Source organism: Blennius ocellaris, assembly GCF_963422515.1.
Source record: "Blennius ocellaris genome assembly, chromosome: 9".
Classification (NCBI taxonomy): domain Eukaryota; kingdom Metazoa; phylum Chordata; class Actinopteri; order Blenniiformes; family Blenniidae; genus Blennius; species Blennius ocellaris.
Window position 1 is genome coordinate 15,562,907 of NC_137658.1, and position 19,694 is coordinate 15,582,600.

At 41.0% G+C, this 19,694-nt stretch overlaps 2 protein-coding genes across 3 annotated transcripts in view; both read right to left on the bottom strand.

The window, feature by feature from the left end:
* Nucleotides 1-5,349: 5,349 nt before the first annotated feature.
* LOC308134230 (uncharacterized protein) lies at nt 5,350-13,685 on the bottom strand. 2 transcript variants are annotated; one of them, XM_080501886.1, is made up of 12 exons: nt 13,628-13,685; nt 12,709-12,804; nt 12,501-12,626; nt 11,980-12,034; nt 11,615-11,713; nt 10,580-10,671; nt 10,385-10,495; nt 9,698-9,905; nt 9,110-9,574; nt 8,768-9,034; nt 8,363-8,428; nt 5,350-6,194 (listed from the first exon to the last, which is right to left on the bottom strand). In XM_080501886.1, the coding sequence occupies exons 1-12, from the start codon at nt 13,637-13,639 to the stop codon at nt 6,106-6,108; spliced, it is 1,686 nt and encodes a 561-aa protein (XP_080358012.1). In that variant the 5' UTR covers nt 13,640-13,685; the 3' UTR covers nt 5,350-6,105. The 2 variants fall into 2 exon arrangements, with proteins under 2 accessions (XP_080358012.1, XP_080358011.1); XM_080501885.1 differs by having other exon boundaries at nt 8,768-9,574.
* A 4,442-nt stretch (nt 13,686-18,127) lies between these two features.
* Nucleotides 18,128-19,694, bottom strand: part of LOC308134547 (connector enhancer of kinase suppressor of ras 2) — a gene marked incomplete at both ends in the record, with an annotated part of 61,982 nt that continues 60,415 nt past the window's right edge. Inside the window, one exon of the mRNA XM_080502315.1 lies at nt 18,128-18,337. Within this exon, the coding sequence (XP_080358441.1) occupies nt 18,128-18,337 (210 nt within the window). The remainder of the gene's footprint in view (nt 18,338-19,694) is intronic.

Consider the following 19,694-nt stretch of genomic DNA (forward strand, 5'->3'; position numbering starts at 1 on the left):
ACAATGTGTGCAAACCAGTGCTGTCATCATGGCCATCTGCAGTGTCACTTCCTCCTAGCAGGGACATGACAGAGAACATATGTAATAATATTTTGAGTTGTCAGATATGAATTTTACAAGTCGCTAACCGGAGTCAAAAACATTCATCAGGCGGTAACAGAGATCTGTGATAAGAAGACTCAAACATGCAAACAGTAAAATAATTTGAAGGAGCAGGAACAATCGCATATTTGAATTAATCCATATATTTTTTTATCTCTACATATGGAAAGAGAGAAAGTTTTTGGTTCATCCACTTTTCATTTCTTTGATCTAGTCTTTAAAAAGGACAGAATGAGGCTGCTGGAGCCATCAAGGATATTTCATTGTGAAAACTACATTTTGCAGCCTCGAAATGTTCAAACTGTCCCACCTTTAGATCATTTTACAATTTTTTCAAGGTCATGCAGAGAGAAAACACTTTCACAGTTATATGTGGTGAAGCTCTTTTTTTTTTTTTAGCTCCACATTTGCTTCACCTTCCAAACTATTCTATCCACCTATTCAGAGAGAGAAAAAAGAAAGTGGCAAAAATGATAGAAGATCATCTTTCTGAACAAAACCCCAGAACATAAATGTATGTTTGTTATTACCTCATCTAGTTTCTTTAACAGGGTGGAAACCAGGGTGATGCTAACTGCTAAGCGAACAGGGTTTCACTGGAGCGTTGATATACTACAAGAACATCATTGAGTAAAACTGGGCAGAAACTGATGAAACTCATTAGGCAATTACAGAAAGGAGGAAAGCTCAAGTCTGGATAATACAAAACAGAATAATCTACTAAACCATGGCCGGAATCAGATGCCAAACACACAACGTCTTCAGGTGAATCAGGAAATGAATCACAAAAACGACGGTAGTAAATAGCAGATAGATGATAACGACAATGTGTCATGACTCCCAGTGCATTTTCTCCTCGGGGTCACCAGCATTAGCAGTCCAACATTGGTCCTCTGTCCATACAATGTCCGTTAACGTCTGTGGCGTATTGTTCTCTGCACGTATGTGTCTGTGGTTTAATTATTAAAACAGTCACAACTCATGGCCTGGCATGCTGACTGCATTGTTTTTTGAAAATGGAAATGTTTTTTTCAAAATGCAAACCTCTTCTGAAACGAACATGAAATTCCGTGTAACCAGGGCCTGAATCACACAGCTTAAGCTTAGATGCCAAATCTGACAGTACACTCTCCATTTTCATTCATTTCACACTAACAGTCTTTTGGCCACTCGCCTTCTCTTGTCCTCTGCGCAAAGCTCTCGCCAGCGTCTGCATGAGGCGTTCACGCAGTTATGTAATTATGTAATTTGGAGCTGCACGTGGAAGCCAAAAACCTGTGTAAGCCTTGTTTTTCTCTTCACAAAAACGTATCAGAAATCAATTTACGGAGTCGATGGAGACTTGGAGTAATAAGCAGAGCGGCGACAGTATCAATACGAGCTTATCAGCTGCCATCCCAAATGACTAGTAAAAACATGATGCACGAGCATTGATTAAAGTGCCATTTAAATTCAGTCCACATGCGCCATAATGGAGTAAAGACTGTGGAATTTGCTTCAGTTTAAGAGCCATTTCTGTTCATAACTTTAGTGCCACAGTGCTTTATTGCTTGCCTTGCTTTTTTATGGTTAAGCTGCTGGAAAATAAATAGGATAAGCAGCTTTAATTGTAGCTCATCAGATACTGTGAGCAGGAAACTGAATAGATTTCCTTGTAACAGTGTTTTTGTCCTTCCACCACAACAGCTGGCTCCATCACACAGTCGATATGGAGTCGTCTCACTGTGCCCATCGCCTTCATACTCTGTCTCACTTTTCCTCCGTGTATCTCAGAACAGCTGCTTTGACCTTTGTCAACAGTTTGGAGTGTCAGTCTCACGCTGTCTCATCAAGAGACAGTCAATTAAAATGCATGCTATTCAGTTTGCATGCGTGAGCGGCCTGCAAAACAAAACAAAACAAACAAACAAACAAAAATTAACTAACTGAGGAGGCGAGGCAATTAACAATTAAAGCATGTGTGGGAGTAAGTGTTTATGTGTGTTTGTCTGATGATGCAAACACAAGGATTTAGATACAGGCGGGCAGCAGATAAGGAGGGCAGCAGACCAGAGAGCATCCAACCTCAACTTGCATCACAGCTCTCGCCGGACATCAATCCATCGGCTAATTATTTTTCTCTGGATGAAAAGCAGGACATTTCATTTTCATTTCCACTGCAGTCTGTCAAAAGTCGCTTCATTTTCTCTCAAGTATTCATTAAACAAATTAGACATACTGTAATTATGCAACAGCGGATGTTGTTGTGGCCACAAAGTTCACATCAGAGGTGTGTAAAAGTGTCTACTATTAGAGTTTTCTTCACATATGGGAAGGAGGAGGAAACAGAAAACCCCAAAAACATACAAACACCCACTGATCCACACAAACGAATATGCACAGTGATTATAAACACCCCCCGAACAGCTTAGAAGGCTGCTGTGTTTATATGTTGTGCTGATAAATGTCATGTCTGTTTATGTCATGGTGGGGGTCTCCGTCTCCGGTTGGACCCTGAGAAGATAACCGCCACCGCAAACCAGTCCTCCGTGGAAAATCCAGCTCTCGGGGGTGGAAAGGTGAAAGGTCAGGGTTGTCCCTCAGTTTCCTTTCTGCTGGTCAAGAGAAGAAAAAAAAACAACAAAAAAAAAAACATGTGAGAGCAACCACTTTTAACCATAGTTCTCAGAAGGTTATTGTAGAGGCTGCTGCCCATGTGGGACGCTGTAAGAAGAGGTGGGGGGGCCCTTTATGAGGACGGGGACCCCTGAGGGAAGTGGGACAGAGTTATACTTAGAGCCACATCGGACCCGGGGTGGGGGAAAAGCTCTGTAACCTCCAACGCTGCCCTGGAGCTTATAGCAACAAGATGTTTATCCACTGTGAGAAGGAGGGAGTTCACAGATTTCCAGCGTTCCCGTTCACTCTGTTCTCTGGTTACTTGTGGTTTTATTCATCACACAAGGACCAGCAGTCCCTTTTTCTTTATGTGATGTGCGTTTTTAATCAGATCACAAGAAACTATTTCTCCCATATGGGTTTTTAACCTCAACGTATTACAACAGGGCTGATAACGTATTGATGTCGAATTGATCCCATCCACACTCACAGACTGAGACGTCCCGGGGGTCACTTCTCTGGACACGCTCATGCACAGTTTATGAGGTCCAGGGGTCCAGCTAGATCCTCCCTGGGGGCCCATAAAGAGGCTGTAAAGATGTGAACAGATACCCTCGTCTCTGTCCTCAGACTGAGCGCACAGATGTGGCACAGCGAACGCCTGACGAAGCACTTACGGAATTTCTTAGGGCCTGGCCATTGTTGCTCAAACATGTGTTTTCTGTTGGATTCATTGTTTCACGTTTTCTCATCAAAGAAGAAGAATTCATATACATTTCACAATGTGTCTGACCACCTGGGTTCAAGTAAGACGATAAAAGTGATGGGATCATGTATTTTCTAATTTAAGTCCACTAAACATAAAACCAGTAGATTAAGTAATGGGTTGAACTGACTTGTAGCATTAAGTCTTATGCTTGAATTAATAACTGAAAGCATTTTAATTCTTATAGATCTATGCTTTTTTTTTTCACACATTGGAAGTTTCTGATAAAATCTTGATTCATGAACACAAGTTATTGAGACATTTTGGCCTGATTTAGTAATGCAAGAGCTGAAATATCACAAGACTGATTCACTCAGCCAGTGGCAGGATCATAGCATGGATTACACACTTATTGAAGAAGTTGGTTTCATGGGGGAAAAAAAAAGGAAGCAAAACAGCTGAAATAAATTAGACACGTAGAAAAGCAGGGTCAGTTAACGCTGATGAAATGATACAGACTGTTGCTCCTCTCTCAAACAAGAGTTTACTGAAATAGTAACGGATCTGGTACCAGCTAGAACAAAGATAACCATTTTTGACATTTCTTCAGTATCAATAATCAGTTATTACCTTGTCACTGTTAAAAGTACTTTACATTAAGTAATACGATACTTTTTAACGCCTTATTTACAACTGTCTACAACTAAAAACTGTCACTGATTAGATGACTTTTAAAACTTGAGTTAGAATAACTTACAAGAGTGTAGACATAAAACACATTTCAGCTGTAGAGATGAACTTCCTTTGCCATAATTTAGCTACTTGTTTTTTTTTTTGTAATGGTGAGTCAATACTGAGATATTTTGTGTTGTCAATGAAGCACATTTGAACTCTACTGAACTTGTGTTCAGTAAAGGCTTCGACTCAGGCCTCAAAAGAAAAAGTCTGAGAAAGAAAATTGGAAGTTTAGCATGCAAGCATAATGATAATGTTAATATTGTTAACAAACAAACATTTTCTATTCAAAATTACACCCAAGACTGTTTTGGGTGTTGTAAGGTTTTCTTCATTTTGGACACAAACAACATTTCAACCTGATGATTCGTTAAAAGGGAAATCAAAATGCCTCCAAAGAACCCTGAGAGGTCATTATCGTCTGTTAAAAAACAAAAACAAAAACATTACAGTGATCAAGCCATTAACGAAATTAAATTATTCTGATGTGGTCCTCATGTAGCTGCAGACTGAGGCAGAAATCACCAGGGAGACGGAAAGGTCTGTGTTATCATCTAACATGAAAGCACTTTTGTCAAACAAAAACAAAAACAAACAAACAAAAAAAGATTAATCTGTAAAGCTTACAAACATTTTAAAACCCTTGAAAAGGGTGCATCTCTAAAGTAGTGACAAATATTGACAGTTTTAATCTGGGAACTCAGCAGTTTGGTGCAAAATGTGGATTATGAGAAGTAACAAGAAACACAAAGAGTACATATTCAGTAAAAGTCCTCCTCTAAGGTCCATGAATGTAACTTATTATCTGGCAATCGCTTCCTTATAGAGTCAAATGTTGTAAGACGATCCTCCAAATTACATGAACATCCAAAACTAAACTCCCTTTGGCACAAAGTTGAAAAAACAAAGTGTTCATCCTGTGGGATGTGAGAAATCTTACATTTGTTGTCGAGATACAGTATTCTAAAGAAAAAGAAAGGAGGAAAGTAAAGCGATCCTCTGGATTACATAACTGACTGATCAAAACAAGGCTGTGGATCTTTTTTGTCGGTGACGCAATAGACACGCCTCCTCTCCCACAAACAAAAGCCGAAGCCTTCATTGACTCGAGATTCGGTAAAGAGTCTTATTCAGCTTTCTTTTTTTTTAAATGATATGTGCAATTCTCATTTTAAGTGTTTCGGGAACAGGCGAAGCCTCGACAGGAATCACAACTAGCAAAAACATTTTATTTTTTTTCATACCGTCTGGTATTTCTCTTTCTACAAGAGCGAGTGCTGCAGCACCACAGGGATATATAAAGTGTCACACAGATCATTTAATCATCTTTTTCCACCGGTTTTTGAAATAGTAAAAGATGAATGTGAGAAAGACAACATCTTCACTTGGGACATTAATTAAAGTGCTCTGTACTGTTATAAAAGCTTTGAATGTGGAGTAAAAGCAGTGAATAGTTGAAGAGACCCAATCATGAAAAATATAGATTTATTTTCCATAATCAACAAGCAAAGACTGTTGTTAGCGTGATCAATTAGAGCTGGTCCGTCTTGTAGTCGTTACTAGCACATGTGCAGTTCTGTCAGCTTCCCAACGCGCCGGGCTCAACTTATAATAAATAAAACACCGTGCACTATTGCCTCCAGCGCAAACAGCCAGTAACAGTCCAATGACACAAACAGAAAATTGCACTATCTGGCATCTGTGAGCGAAAAAAGGCAAGAAAATAGTTGTGGGTGTTTCTGTTTGGTTTTCTCTTCAACACAAAGCGGCTGAGTTGCGTGGAATTTCCCGGGGGATTATGAACGACGCTGGCAGATACAACGAGAATGGAAACGTTGATTAAAAGTCTCTTTAACTGAGCTTGCATTGCAAAAAACAGCCAATTTCCATTTTTACAATGTGAGATGAAACAACGTGGGACTGGAGATGTGAGGTTTCTCTGGTGGGGGTCCGGTGGGGGTGTCTCAGCTCCTCGTGGTGTACAAGTCTGCATCCTCAGAGCTGGACTGGCCGAAATCCACCAGAGAGGGGTCCGGCTTGAAACTGGAGCCCTCTGGGGGGGCAGAGAGGGAAATGCAACTACACGTCAGTCATCAGCAAGCACATTTAAATTGTTTTTTTTCTTAAATTCTAATTGGGTATAATAATACTTTCCTATTTAAAGAGATAGGAAACAAAAGCTAATAAAGTGATAAAAAATGTTGAGGTACTGTGCTTTTCATATTTATACCTTGTAATCCAAAAACATAAAAAAATTAAATCTTAATTTACAATTTTTTCTAAATCGATAATACATCGACCATAAACACTAAATAAAACATAAAAGCATAAAATATGAATTACAAAATGGCTCAAATAGAAATGATAAATAAGGAAAAATTAATCTCTTTCATTGTATTTCCATTTTAGATGTACCTGCAGTTTTTAATCCTTAAATAATTTGATGGAATTTTACGGATTAACTTTCAAAACGCTTTAATATTTATAATTATTTGTAGGCAGCTGCAAACACACTTTAAAGTGCTACAAAAGTGGAATTTGTTTGAATAAATTTGATATAATTTAATTCAATTGACAGAAGATTAAGCAAATCAGCTCCAATCTTCAGATTCTCACTTCATTATTTAGTTCTTTCAGATTTTTGTGATAATAAACTGAATATTTTAGCTTACTCCGGAACACAAACACGTCAGGCTGAACTATAAAGCTCTGGGGGAAACCATGATCACAATTTTACATTTTCTGAGGTTTCAAACACCAAACTGATTAACTAAGAAAACCACCATAACAACTATAAGCCCCCCAAAAAACTTCCTTTCCATTATCTTCAGAATTCCAGACTGTGGGAACCTTGTAAATTACCAGATAAACCATTTACACCCAAATAAACATCAAGAGTAACAGAACCGGAGCCTGAATGTCCTGGAAACCTCCTGTGACGACAAGATACAAGAGAGAAAATGTCTGCAGTGGAATATTGATTCTTACCAGCTCATATTTGCATAAAGACCAAAGCGTCTTCGTAGACTTACCAGAACCTCACGTCACCTGGATGTGTTGTGTTTCTCGTTTTATTTGTATGTCAGACCTAACTGTGTGATCAGACATGTTTTTTTTTTTTTTTACACTTCCAGGAATCAAAGAATTAAAAAACTAACAAAAAAAAAGAAGTGAAAAAAACAATGAGAACACGTTGCCAACACACCAAACAGTTTAATAAATCAAGCAGACTGATTATTGAGAAATCGCTTTAACGGTTTGTGTAAATCTAAATGAGGTTGTAAAAAGTTCCCAGAAGTTACTTTGACCTTCGGTGACTATTTGCAACTTACACCAACTAAAAGTAAGCGGGTGGGGGGGGGGGAAATCGAGCACTGTTCAGATGCACCTAATAGAGATGACAAGCCACTCTTTATGAATCAGACAGAGAAAATCTGATTTAAATTTTAATGTTTGATTAATATGCAGAGGCAAAGCAGAGGTCACAGCATGCATACCAATTGCTATTATTCTCCTGTGCAGCTACTCTGATGAGCTACGATGAAACAAAAGAGAAAAAAAAGAAAAAAAACAACCCACATGTTGTAGGGATTGTGTTTGTAAACTACATTATTTATAGTGGCCATATGCAACAAGGACATACATTTTTAAGGTGATTGCAGTAGCTTGAGTAATGGTTTCCAGCTGTATATTCCACCGGATGACTCCTGCTTGCTGCTTTACATCAGCAGCAATTCTTCTTTCTAATCTGCCACAATGTTTACTCACATGAACGTTTTCTCCAAAGTGTGCCATACACCCTAAAAGATGTCAGGTAGGAGTCAAACGGCTCTAAAAGAACAGATTTGTCTTCATTTACGTCAGACAATGAATACGAGGGAGTAACACCAAATATACTGCAGCTGTTTCTCGCTGTGGATTTAAATAGACGGCCGCATGATGAAATCTCACCCCGTCTCAAGACTGAATCATTAACCGAGAGAAGTGTACTGTGCAGTGATCCAGGTGATTGCTACTCCAGGTTATGACAACATGAATGTACAATGAGGGAAGTTATGAGCGGGGAAAACGGTGTTTTGGTGATATTCTGTTATTTTAGCCGATTCCCTGTATGTCGTGTGTGTGTGTGTGTGTGTGTGTGTGTGTGTGTGTGTGTGTGTGTGTGTGTGTGTGTGTGTGTGTGTGTGTGTGTGAGGAGCCGATGTCTCCCCTTCACGTTACCTTTGCTGCTGCCTGCTGCAGACTGTTCCTCAGGTGGAGGCGCGACGGGCTCAGCTGATTCAACTCCTGAGATTGGAACGAGATTTGTCAGCGAGTTAGCAGTACAGACACAGAAGTGATGAGAGCCTCCACCTCAGAGGAAGCCGTTAAGCACTCGGTAAGCACTGTGTGAGAATCGTAGCTGCAATGCTAATGCCTGCAAGCTGGATTCAATTGAGTGGAACTCCAGTACGCAATTATTTGCTTTTGTGGATGCAAATTAAGTTTTTGCATAAAAGAGTCGGATTTTATATGATTAGTGAAACAACAGCATCTTATTTTAACGACACTGGTAAACGTGGGATTTTTCTTTTGTGCTTGCATCGCTAATGTTACTTATAATATGTGATCGAATATGTCTGATACCTGCTGGCTCATCGGAGGCGTCTGGGGCACTTTCTTCAGAGGAAGGGGCAGATTCAACAGGGGTCGACTCCACTGGGGCAGACTCAATGGGGGTGGATTCTGCTGGGGCAGATTCAACAGGGACGGCCTCGGCTGGGGCAGATTCAGTGGGGGCAAGCTCAGCAGGGGCAGACTCGACGGGGTCAGATTCACCTGGAGCAGCCTCAACTGGGGCAGGCTCGGCTGGGGCAGATTCACCTGGAGCAGCCTCGGCTGGGGCAGGCTCACCTGGAGCAGCCTCGGCTGGGGCAGATTCACTTGGAGCAGCCTCAACAGGGGTAGTCTCGGCTGGGGCAGGCTCACCTGGAGCAGCCTCGGCTGGGGCAGATTCACTTGGAGCAGCCTCAACAGGGGTAGTCTCGGCTGGGGCAGATTCAGCTGGAGCAGCCTCGGCTGGGGCAGGCTCGGCTGGGGCAGGCTCGGCTGGGGCAGATTCACCTGCAGCAGCCTCAACAGGGGTAGTCTCGGCTGGGGCAGATTCAGCTGGAGCAGCCTCAACTGGGGCAGATTCTGCGGGGGCAGGCTCAACTGGAGCAGCCTCAACAGGGGGAGGCTCGGCTGGGGTAGATTCAACAAGGGCAGGCTCGGCAGGGGCAGATTCAACAGGGGCAGGTTCGGCTGGGGCAGATTCGGCCGGGTCAGCTTCAATCGTCTCTGGGCTCGGTGTGGGCTCCGCTGAGCCGATATCAGCCAAAACGTCCTCTGCTGCTTGTTTTGGAGCTTCTGTGGAGGCCGGAGAGGTTTCTGCCTCTGATGGCATCGGACCCTCTACAGGAACCCAGTAAAGAGAAAGGAAACCCTCGCCGTCAGTATCAGTCTTTGTCTGGTGGTGTGTGAAACAAAGAGACGGAGACAGAAAAACAAAAAGACAGCGATCGATAGCTGTAATACCTGAGCCGGTCTCCGTGGGAACGGGGTCAGGGGATATTTCGGAGAGCGTTACTGAAGACTCTTCCCCTGTTATGACAGCACTGACGGGCTCATCGGGGACGGGAGCAGACTCGGCTGATTCCACTTCAGTCTCTGGGATTGTGGAGCTCTGGGCTTTTGTGTCTGTGGTGGAGCTGGGATCCGACGCAGAGTTTGGTACTGTGGCTGACTAACAAGAGGAGAAAAATAAAATGATCTGTTTAACAAACTGTCATGAGGTTTATCACTTAATTACAGGGAATTCCACATTTTACAAAATAATTTTGCTTTAATATGAAATATTTCTACTAAAACAGGATGTAATGGCTATACAATAATTTTCAGCACTCAATCACAATTTTTCACTTTGGAGTCACTGAAAGCTTTGAGTGATTGTATGAAGCAGAACAAAGCAGTTTATGGCAACATTCAATGACCAGAAACAGGAAAAATGACATTAGAAGAGGAAATAACTTAAAAGACAGAAGGGGATTTTGAGTGAGTAAAATATGTATGGCGGGGAATCACTTCATGGCAAATGAGCCGAGTTCTTTTGGTTTTAGTCATATGCAGTAAAAGTAATGGGAGTTTCTATTGCGAGACTTGCAAGATGAATAAATACTTAACGTTCATGATGAGTGTGTATCAGTACTCAGAATGACTGCTGACCTGTGGTTGAGAAGCAAGTATTTGTTTGGCAGCTGGTTCCTTCGATACAAACAGTGAGGAAACAGTGGCGCTGCTCCACTGCCCTGCAGCGTACAGCTTCTTACCAGTCACCTTGGAAGCACAAAGACAATATCAGAACTGGACTAATTACACGCCAGTGTTTTACACACTTGGTATTTGAAGGAGCAGCATTACCTTACACAAAGCCACTGCTTGAGCCGGGTAACACACCGATGCTCCGGCACTCATCAGCCCCAGAGGAACGGCCAACTTCTTGAAATGAGAGCCTGAAACACAGTTTTCCACAGAAGAGCAGCGATCGATATACGCCGGCAGAGATTAAACCCCGGGAGCGTCGCTGCTGCATTCAGAGGTCGCGTCCAGATGTGGGCATCGAAGCTTATTTAGCCGAAGACAGGGCAAGGGTGAAATTTATGTTGGATGGTCAAAACCATTCCCCAGTTGAGTCAACTTTTTGCTTGAAATAGGACATTCTTTAAGCGGTGGGAACACATTCTAATCACATTAACCGTTACGTGGAAGCTGAATGAGTTTCTACAAAGGCAGAGGAACTGAAAGATAAAACCAAACAGTGGTGGGAAAAGTGAAACAGAAATTTAATCCAGTTTTTTCTCATGCTGTCTGTTTTTGTACCTCTGCTGCCATCTCCGAATACTACTTCACTTTACTCTCTGATAAGGAACCAAATATAGTTGAGTTTGGATCAAATGAACATTGTATTTGACAGGCTGATGAAATTTGATCACATGTAAAACAGGAAATTGAATAGTTCAACAAAATGAGAGTGAAATCTGGGTTTTCACCCCAAGTCGCTTTAGAAAAGTGAGCTTCAATTTCAGCTGGATGCGGATTTGTAGCAGTCTGAGCCCAGTGTATAATTACTGTAGTCGGGTGTAAAATTGAGTTCCTGGTTTGATGACAAAATGCTAAATTGCCTGAAAACTGGACACCAACGGGTCAATTTGGAGCACTGAAATGACTACACGACAGGTTTTATGTCAATACCAAAATAATGTTCTTTGGATAATATGTGCACATTAAACAAACTAATTAACACTTTCATCTTCGGTAGCTTTTACTGGCCTGCCTCAAGTCTGTCAAAAAGATGCTGATTCAAGATGTTGCTCTTGGGAGTCCACATAAGGACCTAGAAAAATGAGTGCTGGGGATTTCACAACTATTTACTGTCTCCCAGAAAATGTCTGTTACCTTTCCGTGTCAAGAACATGCCAAGTAGGCCAGCCATGGTGATGGTCCCAAATCTGGGCAGAAAACCTGGGGGCGGGTCTTTCAAGTAATAGAATACATCTGGGAAACAGAGAAACAATGTCAATGTGCTGAGAAATGTTCCTTCCACTTTCTCAGTTACGAATCACTGTGATCGTCACTGAGAATCAGGCAATCAGCTTTTTTTTCATGTGAAACTTTTTTTTTTATCAGACTTTGTGTAGACATGTGTCGTTATGTGTGTTGAATGAGTTTAGAACTCTGCTATGAACCACTGATTCTATTCCCATCAATAATTATATGCTTTATAAAGTTAATGCCCCATGGTGCATGTTTTGTTGACTCACCCTGTCCTGCATGGTAAAGATTAATAGTTCCTGTTTTCACAGAGACACCGGCACCCTGCAGGAAACAGAGAACAGTGCTGAAGCAACTATAAAAGACCTGCGAGAAAACAACTGCCTCGGAAGCACCGAAGCAGATGCTTCTGAGTGGTGCGACATGATTTTCCCCTTTCTCAAGGTATCAAACTGTCAAATCTCTCGCAGCAGACTATTCGGCTGTAAAGCAATATGCATCAATTCTGCTTCCTGTGTAACTCCCGAAGTACTGCTCTGCAAAAATCAGACCTGCACAGAGCATTTGCATTGCGTGGGATTGTGCTTTGCAACTGCAAACTGTAGGAACAGAAATAAGGACATAAAAAGAGGCTGCAGGTGCAAGACAAGATCTCTTAACCACAGCTTAACTCAAATAACACCCAGCTACATAATTTTTAGCCTTTTTGTGGCGTGGAAAAAGTGAAGTTAAATCTGCAGAGATATTTGTCAGTGAAGTACATTTTAATGTGTCAGCAAAATGTAAATACCTTAACAGCCTGGTAAACGGGTAGCACGCCCTCTCTGGCTGTTGTGAACCCACTCTCAATGACTCCCGGGCTCTCATGAAAAAACTTAACCTGAGCAGACGGCGGCAGCGGTGTGTAGATGTTCAGCTGAAGAAAGAGGAAAGACAGCGTATTATAATGAGACCTGGTTAAATATCTCAGGTCTGCTTATGTTGTGAGACAGATGTACCTTCTCTCTTCTGACGCCATCGGTGGGGGCTTCACTGACTGTGTACACACGGATGGAGGCGATTCCCAGCACCGTCGGGACGGCCACCATCACCACCTGGCACAGAACATAAAAGTAGTACAGGATATCTGTGCATTCACACAACCACATGCCAAGTAACAGAAAAAAAATGAAGTAAACCCCAAAGACAACATCAGAATAAAAATATCACCACCTCAGTATTTATTCATTAGGTGAAATTGCCAATCTCTCTTTCGTCTTTCACAACAAGACATACAATAAATACAAGTGGCTGTTTTTTTGTTGTTTTATTTAAAGGAGCACCATATTTTGTTTTAGAGATTGTATCTCTACTTCTTGCAGTCGATATAAGGAGTGACAGGGTGTTTCACAACTGTGTACACACACACACACACACACACACACACACACACACACACACACACACACACACACACACACACACACACACACACACACACACACACACACACACACACACACACACACACACACAGAACGTGGACTTATAACATCAAGGACCTCTAGTTATTCTGGCTAACACATGTGATGCTAGCACTGACTGAACAAACTGTACGAACACTGGTATACAATGTGTTCCTGCGCAAAAACACAATCAATACTTCCACGTGTCAACAGTTTGATGTGTGTTTCATGCAGCAGAGAAGATATTTGCCGGTGGAACGTCTGTTTACACTGTTAGAAGTGAAATATTTATTTCAGCGAGGCTAATTGTTAGCAGAGCTGCTGTCATGCTCCGTGGAAGCTCGTGACGTGACAGTCGGCTCCAGGCCGCTTTCGCCACTGGGGAAGACTCAACGCGCAACGCGAACTTTCATTCATAATAGTTTGTTTGAGAAAGGAAAACTTTGCTTAAGAGAAAATGTCAAACATTCACCTTGGCCGCCATGACAGGGCTCCTCCTCCTCCTCCTTTTTCTTCTTCGTCAGTCTGCGGTTCCTTCACTGCAGTTGTGACATAACACAGTCACATACCGCCATCTGCCGGCCAGAAGGGAGAACTGCAATCTGAATGGGTGTGATAAAACGTGCAGTTGTTGCCAACCTTTTTCTTGAAGGACCGAAATGTCATTGTAAACTGTGGCGACGCCACATCCTGTGCAGTTCTCAAAAAAAGTTCTGGAAAAATCAAGGAATCTTGTAAACAGACTATATGTGAAATATAGTGTATTTGTTACATTGTGTAAGGGTGAGTTCCTTTGTTTTCTGAGGATGAACTCCTTGGGTTTACACATCTATTCAGCTTGCGTTGTTTCAAATATCCATTGTCCAGTTTTTACAACCCAAAAGAAGCATTCAGCTCTAATTGTATCAATTACTTTAATGACGCCACAGTCCAGCTGTCTTTCTTGATATCTCCTTTGTTTTAATGATTCATATTTCTCGTTTTACTGACATTTGGCCATTTATTCTCCTGCTGCACACTTTGAAACTATGCATTGTTTAGTCTGCGTTTTCAAGACATCTATTTCCCTGAGGTAAATTAAAACTTAAAAATATATACATTAAAAAAAAGTAATACACTTTTAATATAATGCTTTAACTTAGTAGTTTTGTGCTAAGCACCCATGGGCATTTTTAAATCAGGGCTGAAAACATTCCTGTTTCCTGCAGCTTACCAGTGAAGTGGAAATTGATTTTGTTTGTATATTTGTCTTCTGTGTATTATTATATTTGTTTTCTAAATGCCTTTCCTAATTATTTATTGAGTTACATATACCCTTTGTTTTAATGACTTGAAATGTAATTTGAATGCCTCCTCAATAGTTCATTTTAGAGAATATTGTACCCGCTGTGAAACAGGTTAGTTTTACCCTACTGATGATGTGTTGTTGCAATAGTAATCCTGCTAATAAAATATTTCTATTCTATTCTATTCTATTCTATTCTATTCTATTCTATTCTATTTATTATGCATTTATTTCTGGGTATTTCACTGATGTAGGCTTTTTATCATGTCTTTTTAGAAATCTCTTTAAGTGTGCTTCATCCTCTATGTTCATACCATTTCAAAATGTGCTAAACTAAACTATTGAGGAATAAAATATACTGGCACAATGCAGAATGTATTAGATATCATGTGAAATTGTATGACAAAATCATACATACTGTACAGACCCCTTAGGAGTATGTTGGCCAAGACATTATTTCAGCCTTAATGTACATTTATAATGCTGCATGCATGCAAAAACAAATGTGAATTTATGTTATTTGATAGTTTGGCATCTAAGTCTTACCTTATACTAGATAATAGTATAATAGATAATAGTAGGACAATATGGGCAGATTCAGAAATAAATGTCTATAGTCCTTCCGAGATCTAGGTATGCAGACGAGCACGTTATATGGGTCCTGATCTCGTCAATGTTTTCCAGAGCAAATTACATATTCAGAAATAACAGGTACACACAATCATCACATAGCTCGTAGTGCAGAGGATTCAGTTTATTGAAGTCAAAGTTTAACAACTTAGGTTTACAATCTGTATTTTTTGTAATATATATTCATATATATGAAACCAAAAAAAGGCTACTTTAGGAAGAATAAATGTCATTTTCTTTCTTTTTCAATATCATCTTTAGTCAGTTTAATGTACAGAATAACAGTAAGCTAATATTATCCTTGAAAAAGAGCAATATGTTCCTTTTTTTAATGTCGCAGTGCAACTTACATCTTACACACCTGTGCAATGTACCATGAGGTGTACACCCCTGAAAGAACACACAGTGGAATCTCCCTTTTCGGCCTGTTTCTGCAGGTCTACACACACAAAGATCTGGGAGGGATAACACAGTCAGTGCCTACAAATTCAAACTCTCGGTAACTTCTTAATCTACAGTATGTTGCCTGCTCTGCGGAGCAGCGGTTGGAGAAAGAAGACCAACACTACGGATGAGAAACAGAGAGACGTCTGCAGACTTGAACTGTATTATAACTTTTCTACAGCCGTGTGTGCGTGTGCGTGTGTGTGTGTGCGTGCGTGCGTGCGTGTGTGTGTGGGTTTAAGTCAGTCCTTTGTTGCCAAAGAGGGGGTTGGGAGGCACAGGGAAAGTGCTTGCATCATTTAGTTTTCTTTGTGGTACTCTCGAAAATGAAGCGTTGTAAAAACATGAGCTATGTTTCTGGGTTATGTTAGAGATTTTGTTGTGGGTGAGATGCGATGGAGGGAAAACCTGAACTCACACAAGAACTATAGTGAAATATGAAGATTTGAATACAGGTAGTGCTGGGTGCAGCAGGTGCTACGCATGTCTCTCAGGGTCTCGAACACTGGGGGGCACTGTTGAGTCCTTGGCCTGATATTGCAGACGAAATGATTCATCTGAGTTTCACAGACATGACAGTCCATCTGACGTAGAGGTCTATGGCTGCCCAGTATCAACCATATGCTCGGAGGGAATGTGAAAATAGCTTATGTTTGAGAAGTATAATTGGTGTCTCTCGGGTACGGTTTCTGAAAGCCTTGTGTCGGTCTGTCTATGCATAAACAAAACCAAAAAAAGAAAAGAAAAACATCAAATTGAAACCTCCTGTTTGGGTGCTAAAAAGGAGGATCTGCATCACATCAAAGGAACTGAGTGGCAGGAACAAAAGGCCTCCCCCAGTTGTTGTACAGTGTGTGTCTTCGAACACTATCTAATGAGCAAAAGAAGACAGTAAAAACCCATGAGCATAGAAATCAAAAGTCATTCCTCAACAGTACTTTTGCATGTATCATGCGCTACAAGTGTAATTGTCTTGCAAACGTGAAGACGAGGATCAAAGTAAGAAAGGAACACAAATGATCCACAGTATTTTTACCCTGTCCGTTCAAAAACCAGTCGCAGGCCTTGTCTCACATGCAAACACATCACCAGGAGAAAGGTCAGCCGAGATGTAAACCAGTAAAAAAATAACTGTCAGTCAGCTGTCAGTGATGGTCGTTTTATCGTTTGCCTCCGAGTTGTTCAACTGCTGAACACCCTGCGTCGACAGAGTGAAGAGGGGGACACTGCAAAACCTTGGCATAGAATACATCATACTTTACATTATATCTATGACACAAAACGTAAATAGATTTATATATTCTTCTATGTTTAAATATATTTGTAGACTGTACACAAATCTTTAGAAAATGAGACGGCAAATGCTTTTACCTGATATTTGAACAGCGATGGTAAAGAGGCCGATGAGACACAGACCCTGTGATGCAGCCGATGAGATATAGAGATATAGAAAGTGCATTCTTTGTAGTGAGTGACTCCTTTTTGAAAAGAACTCTCTAGCACTTGCATTCACTGTTTAAAGAAAGAAAGAAACAAATCAAACAAAACGAAAAGAAGAAAGAAAGAAAAAAAAGAAAAACTGTTTTGCACCCACACAAATACATACTCTCTGTCTTCCCTCCGCTACCTCTAGAAGCATATCACAGTGGTAGTGGAACGCAAACATTTACATCAGTATACACAGCAGTATACACATATACACAAGTCTTTGAGGACTGGAGAGAGAGAGAAGGGGCATGAGGAATAAAAATAAAAATTAGGGTAGAAGGAGGAGGAGGAGATGGAGAGAACTGTAGATGTGCACTCTGTCGGAGGATCCTCTTCCTGCAGGGACTTCGCAACGCTTCGCAGTTTGAAACAGTGTGCACCGGGCCGAGCGTGATGGGTTCTGGATGACGCTTGTTTTCATGGGTTCCCAGAGAAAACGGCCAGAACAGATTAACCAGCGTCCATTGGCGACCTCTCACGGTCTCGCCGACAAGTCCCTCATGCTTTCCCGCCTAAGCTGTCCCTGGAGATCGACCTGAAATAACAGTGAGGTCCCTGCAACTTAACACGATGTGCAATGAGAAAAGGAGAAAAATAAATACAGGGAGAGAAAGGGGGAGAACTGGTGGCTCTGGGTGCAAAGTTCATCGGTACAAAAGTACAGTGCTGTGGTGAAAAGGATTCTCCTCTGTATTGCTGCTACATAGCTCCCCCCTGCCCCCTTAAACTCAACAAAAAAAATCGCAAAACCAAGAGAATACAAAGGAACTGGCGAGTTAAAAAGTCTCCTCCCCCCGTTTTGCTCGACAAGCACGTGGAGTTTATGCTCAGTTCCATAGACAAAGGAAGGTTAATGCTTTCTGTTCAGGCATGCAATAGGCACCCTGCGGGGTCCTCAGGATTATCAAAAGTTCATACACGCAGGTCTCAGACTGTTCCCTCTATGATATTTACACATCTTACAATGTGTGTATGTGTGTGTTTGTGTGAATGCGTGCTCCGTGTGGCGATCGGGAGAGAAGCTCAGGTGAAGCTGTGTGTGTGTGTGTGTGTGTGTGTGCGTGCGTGTGTGCGTGCGTGTGTGTGTGTGGGTGTAAGTTCAGTCTTTGTCTTGCCGTCCCTCGTTCACACGTGTGTCTCGATGAAGGAGTGTGTGTGGGTCATGAGAGGCGCTGCCAGCGGGGAGAGCTCGTCCTGGCCGTTGGTTCCGGGGCTGAGCTGGCAGATGTCCGAGTAGAGCTCGCTGTGCCACTGCTTCCACTCTCTGAAGGTCTGCGAGCACAGGCCCGGGTCCTCCAGGAGGGCACAGATCACCGCCAGCTCCGACTCTTTGGCCTGCGGCAGCAGAAACCAGGAGTTGAACCATCAGCTCAAAACATGGACCCGGACTCAGACCAGGGATCATTTTGTTGTGAGGCAACAGTGTTAACCACTACTCAACCATGCAACCCACTTTAGAATGGAGAAAAAAATCCAACAGTATGCATGGATGTGCAAATCCTTCAAATCTCTCATTTAAAATTTTTTTCAATGAAATTTACTTATATGGTTGATTTTTACGAAGCTTTAATAAACACTTCTGGATAATTTTGTCCAAAAACAACATTCATACAGTTTTTAATATAACAACAATAAAAAGAAAGATCAGAAAAAAAAATTCCAATAATTTTCGTGGTTATTCAATAAATAATATGAGAAATTCTCATCACCAAAATGTGTCCAAATTTTCATCTGCTTTATTTGTTTTCAATTCTTTTAAGTTCACATTTCTTTTCATATTATAAACAAACAAGTAACAAAAGCCTTGTAGTTTATAGAAATGTGTGTATAACAATATAGATTTTGTTTTTTGTCTGCATTTAATTTTCCTCATCACATGTTTTTTTTGCCCTGTAATGTCTGCCCTGCGCCTTTAAACTGACTCAACACTCCCATGATGCATCACTTCAAGCATATAAATCAAGCTTTTCCACTGATTAAAACCCCCTAAGTATTCCACTATATTTGTCACATTCATCCATTCACACACACATTCACACGCGATCCATCTACAATTTGGGGTTCAAGGACACTTGGACATGTGGACAGAAGAGAAACTGAAACAGCAATATTCCAACTGATTGAGGACTAAGTAGGAAAAACATCAGATATAATAGAAACAAAATTAAAAGAGCTTGAAATATTTCAGTTCTAAAATCTCAGGATGTTTTGACAGTGTACATTCAATTTTGGGAAATTTCAACTTTTCCCAAAATATTTTAATTTATTATCTTAATTGCCTGCACAGGTAAATAGTGAAACAATTGAAACAAGACATTGCAAATATACTAAAAAAAACCCACTAATATATGATGTCAATACGAGATCAAAGCAATTTAAACAAGGTACAAGGTTGAAAACCAATAAGGATCTTTAGTGCACCAATGCATAAAAAACTGATGATTTTGAGGTGGCTCTTCCAAAAACCAATGCTTGTGTACACAGGTATAAATGAAAACTTGAAACCCAGGATTCAAAGAGCACTAAGTCAAATTCAAGTTGTGGCTTGGCTGCCATTCAAAACTACGTCTATTTCAGTTGATGGCTTGATAATATTTACAGTCTTATGATCAGGGTCCCTGTGCTTTTTAAAATATAAATGCAATACAAACATCGTGAAACAATGTGATCATGGTTGGTCGATTTGCACATC